General features: G+C 40.4%; 2 protein-coding genes and 1 non-coding gene across 3 annotated transcripts in view; all 3 read left to right on the top strand.

The window, feature by feature from the left end:
* LOC123874578 (fibrillin-2-like) overlaps positions 1-10756 on the top strand; it is a 48381-nt gene extending 37625 nt beyond the window's left edge. The window contains exons 44-52 of the mRNA XM_045920052.1: positions 3874-3982; positions 4549-4827; positions 5521-5668; positions 5983-6127; positions 6688-6894; positions 6992-7146; positions 7745-7984; positions 8511-8601; positions 9218-10756. Coding sequence (XP_045776008.1) covers positions 3874-3982; positions 4549-4827; positions 5521-5668; positions 5983-6127; positions 6688-6894; positions 6992-7146; positions 7745-7984; positions 8511-8601; positions 9218-9579 — 1736 coding nt within the window. The 3' untranslated portion in view covers positions 9580-10756. The remainder of the gene's footprint in view (positions 1-3873; positions 3983-4548; positions 4828-5520; positions 5669-5982; positions 6128-6687; positions 6895-6991; positions 7147-7744; positions 7985-8510; positions 8602-9217) is intronic.
* A 2122-nt stretch (positions 10757-12878) lies between these two features.
* LOC123874580 (phosphate carrier protein, mitochondrial-like) lies at positions 12879-14005 on the top strand. Its single transcript, XM_045920054.1, has one exon. It carries the CDS (start codon positions 12984-12986, stop codon positions 13929-13931), a length of 948 nt encoding a protein of 315 aa, XP_045776010.1. The 5' UTR covers positions 12879-12983; the 3' UTR covers positions 13932-14005.
* A 4257-nt stretch (positions 14006-18262) lies between these two features.
* Positions 18263-18344, top strand: Trnas-gcu. The gene has a single exon. It is a non-coding gene; the product is annotated as a tRNA-Ser (tRNA).
* Positions 18345-18549: the final 205 nt, after the last annotated feature.

The following is an 18549-nucleotide window of genomic DNA, read 5'->3' as shown; positions in this document are numbered from 1 at the left end:
GGATCATAAGTGGCACGCACCACTTCCTAAAGTATGCTTGCATACGCTGCGCTGTTTATTTGGATGATGACGTGTGTGGGGGGGGAGCTACTGTTCATTGGTATTTTATGTGCCATATTGATCTCTTGATTTATCGAGGGTCCCAGTATGACGATGGGATACCAAGGGAAGGCAGAAGCTCACCGTACGTGGCGTGGTGGAGCTACGTACCATCATTCACTCTAAACCCTTTTTACGCCAACTAGAGTGAATGATGCCGCACACAACTTCTTCCTTTCCTAAGGAAGAAGCACACTCACACACACACGTCTAATAAGTAGGGCTCTATATGAAGTGTTGTCTTGTAAGAGCAGTCTCATGATCCTTTCATATTTTAATGCGTTCCTATGCGGAACACACATTTTAATTCTCGAACTAGCACTTGTCTCACCATACCAAATGCTAAATAAATATTCATACACAAACAACACACTTTCAATACTCGAACTAAGTACGCACTGGCAATAGTCTTGCCGGACCGAACGCTCGAGAGACATTTTACGCAATCACACATTTTCAATACTTGAACTCCGTAAAGTCGTTTAAGTCTGATGAACTCATTATTTCCGACGCTCTAAAAGTTCTTGGTTTATTATGGACACAACATTACAAGGGGTCCTACCGCTATACGATACACGTGCCACTTTAAAGAAATTGTTTTAAAATGTAATCTTTAGAAAGATCCGAAGGGAAAATAGGGTAGAGTTTCTTAGGACCCCGTTAGTTCAGTTACAATTTGGTGCCGTGACCAGGATTGGTCATAACGGCTAAATAGAGTAGGGTAAAGTAGGCGAAAGCCTACAATTTGTTGCTCGTGAAATGGAAAGAGCAAGGAAATTTTGAGTTCATAAAGACTTAAACGACTTGTTATCAGGGGGTTGTGGGGGAAAGATGATTGAAGAGAAGGTAGTAAGAATGTAGTAACTGTCTAATTGACAGGGGGTTGTGGTAGTTGGTTGTGTGTCGTGATTATGAGTGGTAGCTAGTGTACAAGTACCCTGTTTTAAAGCATATATGCGTAAAGGGTATAAGAGATGGTATGTTTGATTATTGACGGAGTAAATGTCAGAGAATAAGGAGCAAAAGACAAATAATAGATGTAAGGTGAACAGAGCGAAAGAAAGAAGGTTTGATGAAGTGAAAGACGATAGATAAAAGGTGGACAGAGCGAAAGACAGAAAGTTAGTTTGTTGAAGCGAAAGAATTAAATATATTGATCGATGATGGATAATAGGTGATGGAGACGTGGATTTTAAGAGGAATTATAGGGAAATCATGTTATAGCATAACACATGCTATAACGTGAAATTTTAATAAGTTTTAGATCATGAAGTCATAAAATCAGAGTTTGTGAAAATTTAAGATGTAATAAATGAATAGATAGCTTAAAAACGGAAACATTGATAGATGGAGTACTAGACACCTTAACTAGGGGAAATCAAGAATTATTGAATTGACGCTTAGGAAATTAAAAGGGGATAGTGGGGAATACGGACGTATTGTGATTAAATATGTAATAATGTTTAGAAACGAGAGAATGTTATGAGAGTATTATCAGGATGTTGTCAAATGAATGTGTGAATAAATATTATGTATGTTGATTGACGATGAATGATATGACAAAGAAGTGAGGATAAAGTAGTAAGTTATGAAAGGGAAGTGTGTAGAACAAATGATATATTATGTAAATTCAATAAATAGTCAAACTAAGTATCAAGCATGGATCGCTTTTGGATACGGGTATAAAAATATCTTAGGTAAATTCAACTGTCATAGAATCATAAGATCGGGGGGTTGACCATTGAAAGCGCAAAGTAAACAGGAATTGTATTTTCTAGTGTAAATTCTATTCAGCATGCTTCATAGAACGTATTCTTTTCGCATTCTTCATAGAATTTAGGGGGTTGAATGTAACGACCCTACATTTTACACCAAAGTGTTACCAAAATAATATTAAAAAAAAAAAAAAAAAAAAAAAAAAAAAATGTGTTAAAATTTTTACTTCAATTTTATCAAAATCAGGTCCGTGAATACTTGTAGAGATGTACTTACACATACAAACATAAAATTAATTTTTGAATTTTCGAAAAGAGGCAAACACCGTTTCGCACGTCGGTGATGCAGAGACGCGATCGACCGCGGCCGAATTGCGTTGGCGAGCGATGTGTGCGCGGGCGTCGTAACGCCCGGAGCAGAGTCGAAATCAGAACGTGAACCCGCACAGCGGGACCGCGTGCATTTGCGTCGGCGGGCGGTGCCTGCGCGGACGTCGTAATGCGCGGAGATAATTAGTTTGTTTAAATTCTGTACTGGGGCGATACATAAAGTTTATATTAAAGAATACTGAGTTGAGACTCGGACCAAGTTGGTGTTTGGAGAGAAACATTCTAAGCAAACACTCGAATAGAAGGGACCACTTTAATTACACAGATATATTTGTTATATAGGGGCGATACCTCCTAAGGTCTAAAAGCGATTTATGTTTGAACTGTTGACGACGTGGCTGCTCAGGCGGGGAGAACCGCGTGTCCTCCGGATGTTCGGTGATCTTTGCTTGAGATGGCTTTCGGTGATATTAACTAACTATCTGACATATGACAGAGCGCGTTGGAAGAAACTTATGCGAGGGAGAACCCTGGTGCCTTTGATGCTTTGTCAATCCTAACTAAGGAGAGCCCTAGTGTCTTAGGCGCTTTGTGAATCCTTTGCTGAGATGATTCTAATGAGCTTTAATAACAGACTGACCACAGAGGGCAGGTAATGCTGCTGTTCTGTTTGTATTCTGACATTTGTTGGAATACTTAACCGCCTTGTGGTGGTTACCCAATATTAATAACATACCCATACAAAATTACGCTAATGCATATATACTGAAGGTTGGGTTAAGGCCTGTGGATATTCCCGCAGTGAGTCTGACCCGTCCTTGAAACCTATTACAGGTCTGTAGTGGGAGGGCACCACTATAAAAATGCTATTTCAGCTTCGGCTGCAACGTGGGATCATAAGTGGCACGCACCACTTCCTAAAGTATGCTTGCATACGCTGCGCTGTTTATTTGGATGATGACGTGTGTGGGGGGGGAGCTACTGTTCATTGGTATTTTATGTGCCATATTGATCTCTTGATTTATCGAGGGTCCCAGTATGACGATGGGATACCAAGGGAAGGCAGAAGCTCACCGTACGTGGCGTGGTGGAGCTACGTACCATCATTCACTCTAAACCCTTTTTACGCCAACTAGAGTGAATGATGCCGCACACAACTTCTTCCTTTCCTAAGGAAGAAGCACACTCACACACACACGTCTAATAAGTAGGGCTCTATATGAAGTGTTGTCTTGTAAGAGCAGTCTCATGATCCTTTCATATTTTAATGCGTTCCTATGCGGAACACACATTTTAATTCTCGAACTAGCACTTGTCTCACCATACCAAATGCTAAATAAATATTCATACACAAACAACACACTTTCAATACTCGAACTAAGTACGCACTGGCAATAGTCTTGCCGGACCGAACGCTCGAGAGACATTTTACGCAATCACACATTTTCAATACTTGAACTCCGTAAAGTCGTTTAAGTCTGATGAACTCATTATTTCCGACGCTCTAAAAGTTCTTGGTTTATTATGGACACAACATTACAAGGGGTCCTACCGCTATACGATACACGTGCCACTTTAAAGAAATTGTTTTAAAATGTAATCTTTAGAAAGATCCGAAGGGAAAATAGGGTAGAGTTTCTTAGGACCCCGTTAGTTCAGTTACAAGTTGCATGGTGTGGGAGGGGTGACGTTTGTCGCCTTTGCTATAGCTTCTTCTTGTTCTTCTCAGATCGCCGGACGGGAATGTGTCACAGATCCCTTGTGTCAGGGAGATGCGTACCGGAACCTTGGCCGAGGTCACTTGCATCGACACCCACTCCACCTACACAAGTTACCAAGTGAGTATTACTAGGTACTAGCTAAAGCTTGTGAAGCTAAAGAAGTGGCAGCAGGGAGCAGGCCATGCCTGTCGTAGAGGCGATGGCCGTTGGAGCCAGAAGAAAAAGAAAAGTTGAAGAAAGAAGAGCGGAGACCATGTATAAGCAAGCGTAATGTGGGACGTTCTCCAGCACGATGGACCGACGATATAAAGAGGCTGGTGGGAAGTGGCTGGATGAGGAAGACTGAGGACCGGGTGTGGTGGCACTCTTCAAGGAAGGCCTATGTTCAACAGTGGACGTCCACCGGCTGATGATGATGATGATGTATTTCTATACCTTTCAGGCCTGAATATAAGAGTTCTGATAGCTACTTGTGGTGTAGTATCTCTGTGATGTCACTGCGCCACATTTTATACATTGTTGGTGCTTCTAGATTGTTTATTGGATTGGGCTATCCTACATTGATTTTAAATTATGTGGAAAACTAATAACAATGAGTTGGGTGTTAATGTGGCTTAAGCAGCTGAGTTTTCAGTAGGTGCTTAAATAAACAAGCGATTTAAATAAATCCCATGTATTTTCAGAGCACAATGTTGCTGCACTCTCGGCGTAGCGTGGGGTCCTGAGTGCGAACTGTGTCCTCTGCCAGGGACCCCTGAACGCATGGACCTCTGCTCCCGTCCTAACCTCATCTCGGATAACATGGGCGGGGGTCATGGCGGTACTGGCGGTGGTGGGGCTGGAGGTGGTGGAGGTATAGGAGGTGGAGACGGATTGATCCCGGACATATTCGGCGATATAGATGAATGTGCTGCTATGCCGGGGCTTTGTGCGCCGGGACGGTGTATTAATACCATTGGCAGGTACGTTTAAAAAATCTAAAAGTACTGTACTTCAAAGGTAATTTTAACGAAAACGTGAACTCAAGTGATTAGTCGGTTTATACCCGACTAGTTTCGAACCTAGTGAGGGAGGTGGCTCTTGAACATCTGCCGACGGGTTCTGCAGACGTTGCCTGGCACCGTCATCGCAGTCCAGGCAGTGTCCTCACAGCTGTCCGTCCGGCTTGCGGACAGGTTCAAAGCTAGTCGGGCCTACACCGCCTAATATGTGAATTCAACCGTCAGTTATTTATACAAGGTGCAACCAGAACGCTAGTAAAAACGTAGGGTAATGTATTTATTATACTACTTAAACACAATCTAATGCCAATTTGCCTTATTTTGTAGTTTTAGTATTTTTCAAATCGGCAATGTATAGCGTGCAAAACTCAGGTCAATGTCCCACCTACGACGCGGCATTGACCCCGAGTGGCCTATTTACGTAACGTTCGTTGACCTCTAGCGTCAGTCAGATGTTTTATTTGTAATATATTGGGCACTTTTAAAAATATAGGATTTAAAAAAATGCGATTTTTAGTGGTACCTTATCAGTAATCATCAATACTAAACACCTGTCTTCGTTTTTGCTAGCGTACTGGTTACACCTTGTATACACAATGAATATCACTCGCGATGGTTTTTAACCTTGATTATAATGTTTGCATTTGTTGACAGTTTCCGTTGCGTCTGCGGTCGCGGCTTCAAGCCGGCGGGCGACATCTGCGCCGACATCGACGAGTGCAACGCGCGCCGCAGCCCGTGCGAGCATCTCTGCAAGAACACCGAGGGCTCGTACGAGTGTCTGTGCAGGACTGGATATGAGGTACCTATCAACATTATAGAGGTGGTGCTGGAGACGTATGTTGAGGATTCCTTGGTCAGCCAAGCGCACAAACGTGTCTATCCTGGCACAGATAGGAGTAAAAACGCGACTTTCCTCTATATGTTGCGAACACCCTCAAAACCTCGGGTCATAAAAAAATTGTCGGCCATCTAAGATTTGAAAACAGACATCATTTTAATTAATCAACGTTTGCTACTTTTAACGTAAACCTAATATTTGCGTTTTGTTAACAAACAGTTCGCTATAACGGCGGTGCAGAAGTTTCAGTTCAGTAACAACTTTGGTTTTGCTAGGTGGATGAAGATGGCGCCAACTGCAGAGACGTCGACGAGTGTGAGCGCGGCACGCACACATGCCAGCAAACGTGTACGAACACGGAGGGATCCTTTGAGTGCTCCTGCCAAGAGGGCTACGAGAAACGCGGGGATGCTTGTGTTGGTAAGCGACTCTAGACCCTTTCTATACTCGAGCTCGAGCGCTTTCTCCACTTGAGGTATCTTGGCTTTATTGCTCAAGTGGAAAACCGCTGGGATAACCAACTCTTAGGTATAACATGTATTGTGTGGGGCAATTTAAGAAATAAACGTTTTTTAATAGCAAGCAAACGAGCAGGCTAGTCACCTGATGTTGAGCGCTTACCGCTGTCCATGAACATTTGCATGAGCATTTTTTCAAAAATAATCTCAGTAGATACCATAACAGCTTACCAATTTGTGGTTAAATTTTCCGTTGGATAAGTTAAAACGTTTACGATTTGTGTTAAGAGCACAGTCATCTTAAGCCTATTCTGTTCTCGATTTTATTGAACTGCAGGTGTGGGAACTATATGAATTTCAGATTTGATAAGGTACTAATTTTATAAGCGAGCGTCAACCGCAACCCAAGGTATACGACTAAAGATTACTGTGTTGCAGATAAGATAGATAGAAAGTGGTTTAAAAACCTATTTCAGCACTTGGAACCCTGATTAAGATTAAGCCCTATATATTTTCCACCAGATATCAACGAATGCCACGAGGAAGGCCTATGTCCGACTCCTGGAAAGTGTGTGAATCTGCTGGGCTCATACCGCTGCGTATGTCCGCGAGGCTTCCGGCTCGACATCACGGGCACGCGCTGCCTTGACCGCGATGAGTGTGAAGACGGCCGCTGCCAGGCGCCCTGCAGGAACTACGCCGGGGGATACAGATGCGACTGTCCTCAAGGTTCGGCTACTAGGATGTCGTATCCATGTCGTCAAGTCTTTTAGTGAGTTTTCAGGGCTTTTTACTGAGTAATCTTCTGAGTTATGTTTTCCTATAGGTACAACGAGGTCCTCTAGTGGTGTGTGCGTGCCGATGGACGTGTGCGCGGGCGGGCCGTGCGGCGGCTCGCCCTGCTTCCCGGTGGGCGGCGCCTACCGCTGCGGCTGTCCCGCTGGCTACGGCTGGGACGCTGGGCATGCTGTGTGTTTGCAGGTATGGGCAACCTTAAAGCCTCCTCTCAAACTTAACAACTGAATTCACAATTATTTCTTTCTTTGTCTCGCCCTTGTCCATTTCATTTGAGGTCGGGCCTCCTTGTACGTAAGCGCTAGGACATTTTGTCTGGCTTGTCATTTCATTACTTTAACGTCGCTCTTTACATTGGACCACCATGTGGCTGGTGGTCGTCCTCTCCCTCGTGGTTTAGTAGGGATATTCAGCACTTTATTGGGTAGTCATAGCTTCTTCGCATGATATCCCCGGATTATCGGAGCCTACCCTCTGAACTGAGTTCACAATTCCAACTCAAAAATCAAGTTCATAACTGCAACTCAAAAGGTGATGTTTAGTCTCAAAATTATGTGCTTTCTCTATTCAGGTAGATTTTTCACAACAATGTTTTTTTTTTTCAATTCAGGAGAAAGTCTTCTATCGAAATTATATTTTTTTTTAGAAAAATTTTCGTTGTTTCTCTGAGCTTACATATCAGAACAAAATTACTTTTTTAAATTATTCCTGATTCTACTTGTAGGTATTAATTTTGAGATATTTTCTTTTTACTCAACTTATCTTGGTTTACCTGTTTTTGCAGCTGGCTGGTGGTTGTGCAACAGCAAACTGCCTCTTCGGCTGTACATCCTTCGGCGACACATTCCAATGCGGTTGTCCAACTGGCTACCAACTTGTCGGCGCCGGGCATTGTCTGACGGCGCTGGACGGAGCGTTACCCCCGGACGATATCGGAGACGCCCCTGTGTTCCCGGTCCGCGACCAGTACAAGATTGGTGGCAAGAACGAGCTGATATCTACAGAAGGATGCTTCAGTTGCAAGGTATCACTCACTCGCTCTCACTTAGCGGGAGATGGAGAAGGCTATGTTTGTAGTTCCTCTACATGATCAAATCAGAAATGAGATCTGTAGAACCAGAGTAACCAACATAGCTTGCGAAGCTGAAATAGCAATGGGAGGAGGTGTCCACATAGTTCAACAAGTGTAAATTAAAAATTTATAACACCCCCGACAAGTGAAGGAAGGTAGGTACAGTAACTAGAAAAGAGCTGATAATTTACAAACGGCTGAAACGATTTTCTTGGATTATAACTAAGAACACTCTTGATCAAGCCACCTTTTAAACAAAAAAAAAAAAAAACTAAATTAAAATCGGTTCATTAGTTTAGGAGCTACGATGCCACAGACAGATATACAGATGCATACGTCAAACTTAAAACACCCCTCTTATTAAGTCGGGGGTAAAAACTGATAGATGTGGGGTCCCAAGATACTAAAATAAATTTATTAAATTTTGAAATGATACCTACGTACTTTATGATGGTTACCAAATGGAACATTGTTGCAGATAAATGGACGAAGACGCAGGGCCCCTGAAGAAGGAATAGTGTACGCAAACGGAACTACTCTAGTCAGACGACGCAGGCGACGTAGTAGACGTAAGTTTCATTGAAATGCCTTTTTAAAAAACCATTTTCCTTGAAGATCTGTATTCTCTATTTATCATTGCCACCAAGTTACCCAAGAGCCGTAAAGTCAGTTGAATAAAAAAAAACAAGTTGCACAAAGGGTGTCTAAAGTTTTGGGTAGTATTTGTATCTTTTTTTTTTCTTTTCGGTGTTTTCGGTTAATAATTCGCGCATTGTCCACCCAATTGTGTTGAAACTTTGTACAGCCGTTGTTGGCACTTGTGAGAAAGTTCCTGACATAGTGTCATCAACGTACAATACACAACGTCACATTTGAAGGGTGAAGGAAAACATTGTGAGGAAACCGGCAAGCCTGAGAATCCGCTATAATGTGTGAAGTCTACCAATCCGTACTTGACCAGAGTGGTAGACTAAAGCCTACTTGTTTTGAAAGGAGACCCGTGTTCAACAATAGGTGACAATGGATTGAGATGACGATGTGTTGTAAAATTGGAAGAGGCTTTACAACTGCTTAGCTTGTAACACGTAGACTTATAGATCTATCTTTCCATATCTTATTCTTTGTTTGTGTTACATATTGTTCCTATACGATAAATTTTTTTCTAAAATCCCTGTTCTTCACCAGGTCGTCGATCAATCTTAGAACCAGAAGCAGAACTAATAGTTGTCACAGCAACTCCCAGACAGACGTGGGGGCGAGCACCTTTACTCCGTCTCGTGCCATCGGAAGGCGATGGGCGACCACACTATAGAATAGCTTATGGGGACCCAGATAGAAACTTTATACTGTCCAAGCGAGACGGTACATGGGCCTTAAGGCTTAGGAAACACTTAAAATCTAAGGAGGTCTTAGAAAAGCAGTTGGAATTAGAGGCAAGGTTTGTTGTCCCAGCAGTTGGGAAGAGGAATAGAAGGCATGTCAACTTAGATATACCGGCTCCGTTAAGGTTGTATGTGTCTGTGCATATAGCTCCGCCCAAACGTTGATATACGAAGATGTAGTGAGACCAACCTATTGCGGTGAATGTGAACAAAATATTCGATCTGATACTGTTATTTAATCGATATTTAATTAAATATCGATTTTTAATCTGTACCCTTAGTACGACTTTGCACATTTCGACAACGTCGATAGATTTCGAGTATCGAAAAGTATTTCGACAAACAATGAACATTAATAGATTTTCCTTGCTGTTAGTGGACAAACTTGAACCTTAAAAAGGTATCTAGTTAAAGTCTGTTTTAGTTCGACGTTTTAGTGTTTTTTTACAATTTGACATTTATCACAGTCGTCGAGACATGCAAATTTGTACTAAGCCTAGTGATAATGATATCGCCTTCGAATCGATATCAAAATTCAGAGTCGAATTGTTTATTCAGTTTGATAACGTGATAAACCAATATTAGTAACAAATTCAGTATCGGTACCTATCTAATATTATGATATTGGTGTCCAATTTGAACCAATGTTCGGACCCGTAAATATAGAAATGTGTAGATTTTTTTTCCACACGTGTTTTTAAAATGATGAATACATATTTTATACATTTTACGAGGTTTGGACGTCGGAACAGCATCTGATACAGATAACAATTAGTATTGGATGTGGAATACGTTATTTTATTAGTGTTAAGGATGAAAAATACTTGGCATAGAGTGTATGTAATTGTAAATAGAATGCAAAGATCATGTTTTATTAAAACACTGCCATAATAAAATGAAAGTCAATTTGTAAGTCACTGCCATTCGTTTGCATAATATTATGTTAATTATTATTATTTAACTTTATTAAGTTTCTTGGTAGGTTCGTCTCACTACTTATTGTATGTTGGATTTTAATGTGACGAAATGGCGAATGGTTACTATTCGATATGCGACTGTAATATTGATTACGGAATTTTTCAGTAATTATGGTGAGCAACGTTGTTTTTTGGTGGTCCTGTGCACTATTGGTTAAAATTCACACTTTTAGCCTACCTACAGTTTGACTGTTTAATTTAAAACTTTTTAGGCGCGTTGAATAATTTTGTGATGGGTAAAACTTCAAGATCGCGTCATCGACCTGTTGTATGGTGCTCGGAGTTTCGATAGATGTAAAATCTGTACTAAGGATGTTAATGGGTTTAGTTTAAAAAAATAATGAAATTTAAATTTTTGATACTACCTACAAAAATAAAAACCACTGTTATTTCATAGTTTTAAGTTTACATATCTGTAGACAATCTCCAGTGACTGCCAAATTGATTTTTAAAAATTGATTAAAAAAAAAAAAATTTTAGTTTTTGGGAAGGTTATTATGATCGCATATCGAATGTGTCTGGGGTCGTCATTCGATTCGTTCGAGTCCCGGGCGATCTCGCCGGCAGTATTAGTTATGTGTGAGGTGATTGAGTGCATAATGACACAGCTTAGCCATCGTACAGTTCAGAAGCAGTCTTACGTCACGACGTTAATGATTTAAAATTTTAGAATATCGGAGGAGGAAGAGTGGGGACCCTGAGGTATAGGTTTTGCAAACTTAATTCAGGGCCCCCGGCACAATTTGTAAAAGACCAATTTTAAAAACAAATGAATCATTTAATCATTTAATGGACGTAGCCTTATATTCTAGATATGGAACGTCCTTACGACATCAGTTTTCTCCTCCCATTTTAATATGGGTACCTTCAAGGCAACTTCTAGGCAAGCTAACTAACTAAGCTACTCTGTAAAAGTACAACTAATGTTCTTGTACATGGTGACGTTTTTTACATGCAGTTGAAGCACGTGAGGCGCAACTAAGACTAGCTGCAGGATGCATGCATTTTCTTACGAATGTGACTCGTGCGAACACATACGAACACACACGAAGAATCCCGACCGTTCAAATACTATCGGAGCGCACAAACTAGGTGTAAATACGACTAACTCGCCGTCACCCAGCCTATGCGCTCCCATAGATGACTTGAAAGGTCGGGATTGTTCGTGCGTGCTCGTACGAATTCGTCCGAAAACTCATCTAAAGTGCAGCTAGCCTAAAAAGCCTTGCAAACATGATAACAATAACTTTGTTTATGCTGCATAAAACTGTGCATTGGCTACGTGAAATGTTGTATGTACAAAGGCAAACTTTCGTTTCTGAACTGTATGTTCGTTAAGCTGTGATAAACTTTAGAGTGTAGGTAGTTATCGATTCTCATTTCGGAATCGGTTCCATGTTGGCAATCGACATTTTAGACCATTTTATCGGATATCGATTAATACAATCGATATTTTTATTATATTTTAGTTTTTTTTTTCTAATTTTCCCGCCATCTTCCGAAGTGCCAGTGTTTAGAATAAGGTTTGAAATAGTGACTATTTAAGAAAATTATTTATTTTTCACTTTTTGCAATATTACCTAATCTAGAAAAGGCTTATGAATCTACTTACCTATTTTGTATTAGGGTTGTCAACTTTCTGGTTTTATTAGGGCATAACCTTTAAAATATGTATAGGTTCCCAGAAGAGATTTTCTATATTTCTTTAATAAAATGAATTTGGACTCGATTTGAAAATTAAAACAAAGATATCCTTATAATATTGTTTTTTTTATCAATTTTCATAATTTTAAACTTTTTGTATGATGTTATAGAAAACAGAAGTGGCAACCCTATTTTATATAAATGTAATTTGTTATATTTTACCTCTTAGACTTTTTATATTATATAAGGTTTTTAACAATGCAATAGAACTCGATTTATTTTGTAAATATGTGCATACAAATGATTATTATTATTAACAAAGTTATATTGTTCGTTATATAACAATGTTTTAACTTAGAAACTAAGTTGAAGTGGTACATTTTTAATTTAAACAAATAAACAAGTTTTTAAATATATATGTTTTACTTACCTACCATTACCTACCAACTGTGCTACTCGTAGTAAAGTAACGTCGACGGAAATCATCAACGGTAATTTGGCCTTTTCCTTTCCTATTTAAAAAAAATCATTAAAGGCTTGACCACTATCACACCTGATGGAAAGTGATGATGTGGTTTAAGATGGGACGCGTTTATCTAGATGATGGCTATTCACTCTTGTTTTAAAGATATCCGAATTGTGATTGGTAGGAAACACAGATTGCGGAAGAGTATTCCAAACCTTCTTACCGGAACCGAAGTATAAGGTTCCTTCGAATAGTACGTTTACTTATTGAATCCGGTTATTATCACCAAAAAGAAGGATACATAACGCGTAGAGAATATTCTTTTTCTAGATCCGTCACAAATAAGTGACACAAGATTTCATCACAAACATTTCAAAACATGGCTATCAACGGCTGTCCAATTTTATTATTTCTTATTTCACTCAGGCTACAAAAACTATAGATAGTAATTTTACAGTTTTTAAGCAAGTATTGTGAATAAAATGTCAAAGGGAAAGAAAGAGGAATACTCATGTGAGATGTACAGCACCAAATACTTTCAGCTGTGTGCTGCAGGCGGTGCAGCGGCCTGTGGCACCACGCACACCTTCGTCACTCCCCTGGACTTGGTCAAGTGCAGGCTGCAAGTAGACCCGGCCAAATACAAATCCATCTTCAAAGGGTTCGGGGTGTCATACAGAGAAGGTGGCGCTGCAAACTTAGTCAAAGGCTGGGCGCCTACTCTGATCGGCTACAGTTTTCAAGGCGCAGCGAAATTCGCCGGATACGAGTATTTCAAATACAAATTCGGCACTTTCGTCGACGAGGAAACAGCTTATTTGTACAGAACCTACATGTATTTAGCTGCTTCGGCCTCAGCAGAGCTTGTTGCTGATGTGTTTCTAGCACCATTCGAAGCTACCAAAGTAAGGATGCAGACCACTCCAGGGTATACGTCACAGATGAGGAAAGCCATGCCGCATATGTTGGCCACAGAAGGTTTCGGAGTTTTTTATAAAGGGTTAACGCCGTTGTGGGGGCGCCAAGTCCCTTATACCATGATGAAGTTTTCTTCCTTTGAAAAGACGTTGGAGTATTTGTATGCGAATGTTGTGCCGAAGCCTCGAGAGCAGTGCACGAAGGTCGAGCAGCTTATTGTGACGTTTTCAGCTGGGTATATAGCTGGGGTGCTTTGTGCGATAGTGTCGCATCCAGCTGATACTATAGTTTCGAAGCTGAACAAGGATCCGAGCGCAACTATCGGAAGCATCATAGGTGAAGTCGGCATGGTTGGTATCTGGAGGGGTCTGGTTGCTCGCATCATCATGATTGGGACTCTGACCGGTCTGCAGTGGTTTGTGTATGACGCCTTCAAGGTGTACACGGGCATGCCTCGGCCGCCACCGGCCGATATGCCGGAATCTTTAAAGAAGAAGCTTGCCAAAAAGTAATGTTTCGTTTTGTTAGTATTTATTGTTTAGTGTTTTATGTATATTTATGATTAAATGATGCGTTCAGTGATGGTTATCATTTCTCAAGTATCACAACCCATATTATAAATGCGAACGAACATACTGTTTATAGTTTGTTGGTTTTTCCTTCAATCACGCCGCAATGGAGCAACGGAAGTTTTGCAGTGACAGGCTACTTTTTATCCTAGAAAATCATTGGTAATGAATATTTTTGAAATTTTGTAAATGTTAAGATAGGTTTAATCCAGTATAAGGTCATATAATATTATGTATTATTATTTAAGGCGTGTGCAGATATATCATGCAAATTCTCGGTCGCCCAGAACGCCGCTTTGCTGATATTTGCGGTATGAAAGTGGCATGTTACGGCCGGTTCACGGCCGGTTCACACATGTCTCCGTTTTACTGTTTCGTTTTATCGTGTACGTTTTTTTTTCGTCGATGGCGTATGTATGTATGTATGTATGTATGTATGGTGCCTATGTGTGAACAGAGCATGAATTTATGACGTATCCAGTAAAACGGACCAGTAAAACGGACTCCCATGTGTGAACGGGCCGTCACACATGTCTCCGTTTTACTGTTCCGTTTTATCGTGTACGTTTTTTTTTCGTCGATGGCGTATGTAGTTGTATGAGCGACTTCACACATGGCACAGTATTCTGTATACAATAAAAAATATCGTTCCGTAAAAAAATGACATTCCGTTTTGTCATCGAATACTGGACGGACGGAACGGAAATATACGGATACGTAGAATTTTAACGGATAGATCCATCCTTGTAGAATAGCGGCGGTATACTGCGAGTTTTCTGTTCACACATCGCATCCAGTAATGACGGATCCGTTGAACGTTATACGGTGTCTATGTGTGAACAGAGCATAAATTTATGACGTATCCGTTAAAAACGTACCAGTAAAACGGACTCCCATGTGTGAACGGGCCGTTACGGTCTGACTAAATATTGCTCTGCAGAATAATCGGCTCGTCGGTGAAATGAAGTCGTACTGAGCTTCACCACATTGCTGCACTAGTTGTAGGGTTCCGTACCCTAAAGTCAGAAATGAGGAGATCTGTAGGAGAACCACAGTGATATAGCTCCATCATAACTCAGTTGGTTACGCAGGGTAATTTAAAAATCGAAAGACGTTGGTTGTGGTCCCAAGGTGCTCAAAGTGAAAAGCGACCTCGCACCGGAAAGAGCAGCGCTGGAAGACCTCCCACTAGGTGGAAAAACGACATCAAATGAGTCGCAGGGAGCCGCTGGGTTCAGGCGGCGGCGGCGCGAAGTCCTTACGAGAGACCTATACTTAGCATTTGTCGTCTATCGGTTAGTGATGATGATGATTTTAACACACATTATGATAATTTAAACAGCTGTTGTTATGGCTTTTTTAACCCCCGACCCAAAAAGAGGGGTGTTATAAGTTTGAGGTGTGTATCTGTGTATCTGTGTGTCTGTGTATCTGTGTATCTGTGTATCTGTGTATCTGTGTATCTGTGTATCTGTGTATCTGTCTGTGGCATCGTAGCGCCTAAACAAATCAACCGATATTAATTTACTTTTTTTTGTTTAAAAGGTGGCTTGATCGAGAGTGTTCTTAGCTATAATCCAAAAAAATTGGTTCAGCCGTTTAAAAGTTATCAGCTCTTTTCTAGTTACTGTAACCTTCACTTGTCGGGGGTGTTGAAAATTTTTAATTTACACTTGTTGCTAAGTGATAAATTATTTTGACGATTCAAAAGCTCGTGTAAAAGTTTCTTTGAATAAAAATAATATATTATATTCTATTCTATGAAACTGAGGGATGATCATCACACTGTCTAAGTGCGAATTGGCAGACTGCACATACCTTTGAAAACATTAAAACATTATGAAGAAATATTATCAGACTTAGGTTCCCCACGATGTTTTCTTTTACAAAGTCACTTTTTAAGCAAAATTCACTAAAAAGCTTACTAAAGCATTATTTGTGTTACAAACTGAAAAAAATATACATACGGAATTTGTTTATGGATGGTTTATAGAGACTTAGAGACGGAAATATACGACGTTACCTCCAATAAAACGCCCCGGGCACACAAAACATGTTCGGGATAAGTCTAAGATTATGTTAAATGTGCGCTAGTGTTTGTATTGTCCACTTATAAAACATTGCCGGGATCCCGCCGGGGACGTCGTAAGTGGGCACGATGTACGGATAAAGCCCGTATTATTGTTATTGCCCGGGATAGAAGAGTTAATGCCCCTGGTTTAGGATTATTGGATGGGGAAGGGGGATATTTACTGGGTGATATTCTAGTGATACCGGAACGAATTTGTGTCAAGCTCATACGTATTATGTACCTACCTAAGCGTAGAAAGGATAGTACTATTTATATTAGTTTGTGTACTTTATTACTTAGGTACATTAGAAAAAAAGAAATGATAGCAGATAGAGTAAAAATCTACTACCAGATCAGATTCAACCTGTAGGTATGCAAAGCATTATATAAAGTTGAGTTGAAATATTGTATTTAAAGTTGAAATGAAAAATCTGTTAAAAAACTAAATAACTAGGCCCAGCTTCGCACGGGTGTTCTTCTCTATTTATAGACTAAATGAAGAGAATTTTCGGCTGCCAAACCACAAGCAGCGTACATTTAACTAAATGTAACAAGGAATTGCCTCAAAGCCCTCAAACAGTGTACAAAGTTCATTTTAGCACTTACTCGTCAACACTAAAAGGAAATAGCACATAACTACATACGTTTGCATCATAATCACACAGCTGAAGTGCAGTTTACCACAGTGTAAATAATACCAGTGTACTTACTCACTTGCTCCAAAATTAAAGTACCTAGGTACTTAATATAATATAAACAAGTGTAAATTAAAAATTTATAACACCCCCGACAAGTGAAGGTTACAGTAACTAGAAAAGAGCTGATAACATTCAAACGGCTGAACCGATTTTCTTGGATTACAGCTAAGAACACTCTCGATCAAGCCACCTTTCAAACAAAAAACACTAAATTAAAATCGGTTCATTAGTTTAGGAGCTATGATGCCACAGACAGATACACAGATACACACGTCAAACTTATAACACCCCTCTTTTTGGGTCGGGGTTAAAAATGTAGGCCCACATAGACGAAGCACTGGTCAATTCTAAACTTCAAAGTTTGGAACATCGACGCAAAGGTGCCTGTCTATCGGTATACTACATGATATATTTCGGAGAGTGTGCCCAAGAACTTTTCAATCTGGTTTCTCCACCTTTTTATCATCGTACCGCAAAGCATCGTCAATCAGTCGAGTTTTATATCGGTTACTCTGGTTCTCCTGTGGATCTCTTTATTTTTGATTTGATCACGTAGAAAATGTCCGATCTCGACCGCTGAATGACTCTAAGTTTTCTTATGAAACCCATAGGTAGACCTCTCACTAGATGGGCAGACGGCATCAAACGAGTTGCAGGGAGCACTCAGGCAGCGTAAGATCGTGACGTCTATCTGTTGATAATGATGATGAAAGATGAATGATGATGAAAGATGTTCGACCTACTGCTTCGCTTGCACTGTGGTCACGCAATCCACAGTGGGTGTAACCCAATTCTGCCATCCCATTGTGTCTTGAAATGAAACGCTAACATCGAAACGGCTGGCGAATTGACACATTTCACATAGAGCGGTGAAATTGTGCTGTATCATCGGCGCGTTGGTAACGAACGGTTATACGCACGCCTCTGTTGGTTACAGCGCTGGTGTAGTTAGGCTTCAATTGTAACAGTCAATTGTAACCGAGATTCCCCATATGCTCACCAATGCCCATGCCAGTGTGTAGAGAAATCGATATATTGCTTTCAATTAAGAAAGCTCGATTGGTAGAATTGGTAACGAATGGTTGAACGGAGATCCGTAGGAGAACCAGAGTAACCGATACAGTTCAGCGGGTTGTGAATCGAAAGTTTCAAATGGGCTGGGCACATAGTTTGAAAAAATTGGGGTTCTAAGCTGCTGAAATGGCGACCTTGCACTGTAAATCACAGCGTTGGAAGACAAGAACTTCTGCCCCTGGAATATCAGGGCCCGACAGCCGACAACTGAGAACCGGGTCTAAGAGTTCCGTTTTTCTGAATGAGGTACGGACCCCTAAAAATGTTACTAAGTAGGTATCATTTATTATCTATTTAAAGACGAAAATAATATTTAAACAGGTTGTATAGTAGCAATAATAATAAAATTTTACTTTATTGAAAATCAATATAGCGATCCTCGTATCGGATGTCGCGCGAGTGTAGTGACGTTTTTTGTCGCTCTCCGATATGACGAGGTGGCCGAGTGGTTAAGGCGTTGGACTGCTAATCCAATGTGCTCTGCACGCGTGGGTTCGAATCCCATCCTCGTCGGTACCGTTTTTTTTGTAATATTTAAAAAAAATGAAAATTCTTAATTCGACATTCAACTCGTTTAAAAGTAAACTTAAAAAAAAATCTTAAAAGAAAAACTGACTGACTGATATAATTTATTTTCAATGTACAACTCAAACAATTGGGGTATTGGCGTAGGTATAGAAACTTAGAATTTTGTTTGGAGGTACTCGTAAATTCTCTA

Source organism: Maniola jurtina, chromosome 18 (assembly GCF_905333055.1).
Source record: "Maniola jurtina chromosome 18, ilManJurt1.1, whole genome shotgun sequence".
Lineage (NCBI taxonomy): Eukaryota > Metazoa > Arthropoda > Insecta > Lepidoptera > Nymphalidae > Maniola > Maniola jurtina.
Note: the sequence above shows the minus strand (reverse complement) of the source record. Positions and strands in the feature narration are given on the sequence as shown.

Bases quoted from the DNA above. Each gene is read 5' to 3' on its own strand.
- LOC123874580 (XM_045920054.1), top strand. From the start codon at position 12,984: ATGTCAAAGGGAAAGAAAGAGGAATACTCATGTGAGATGTACAGCACC.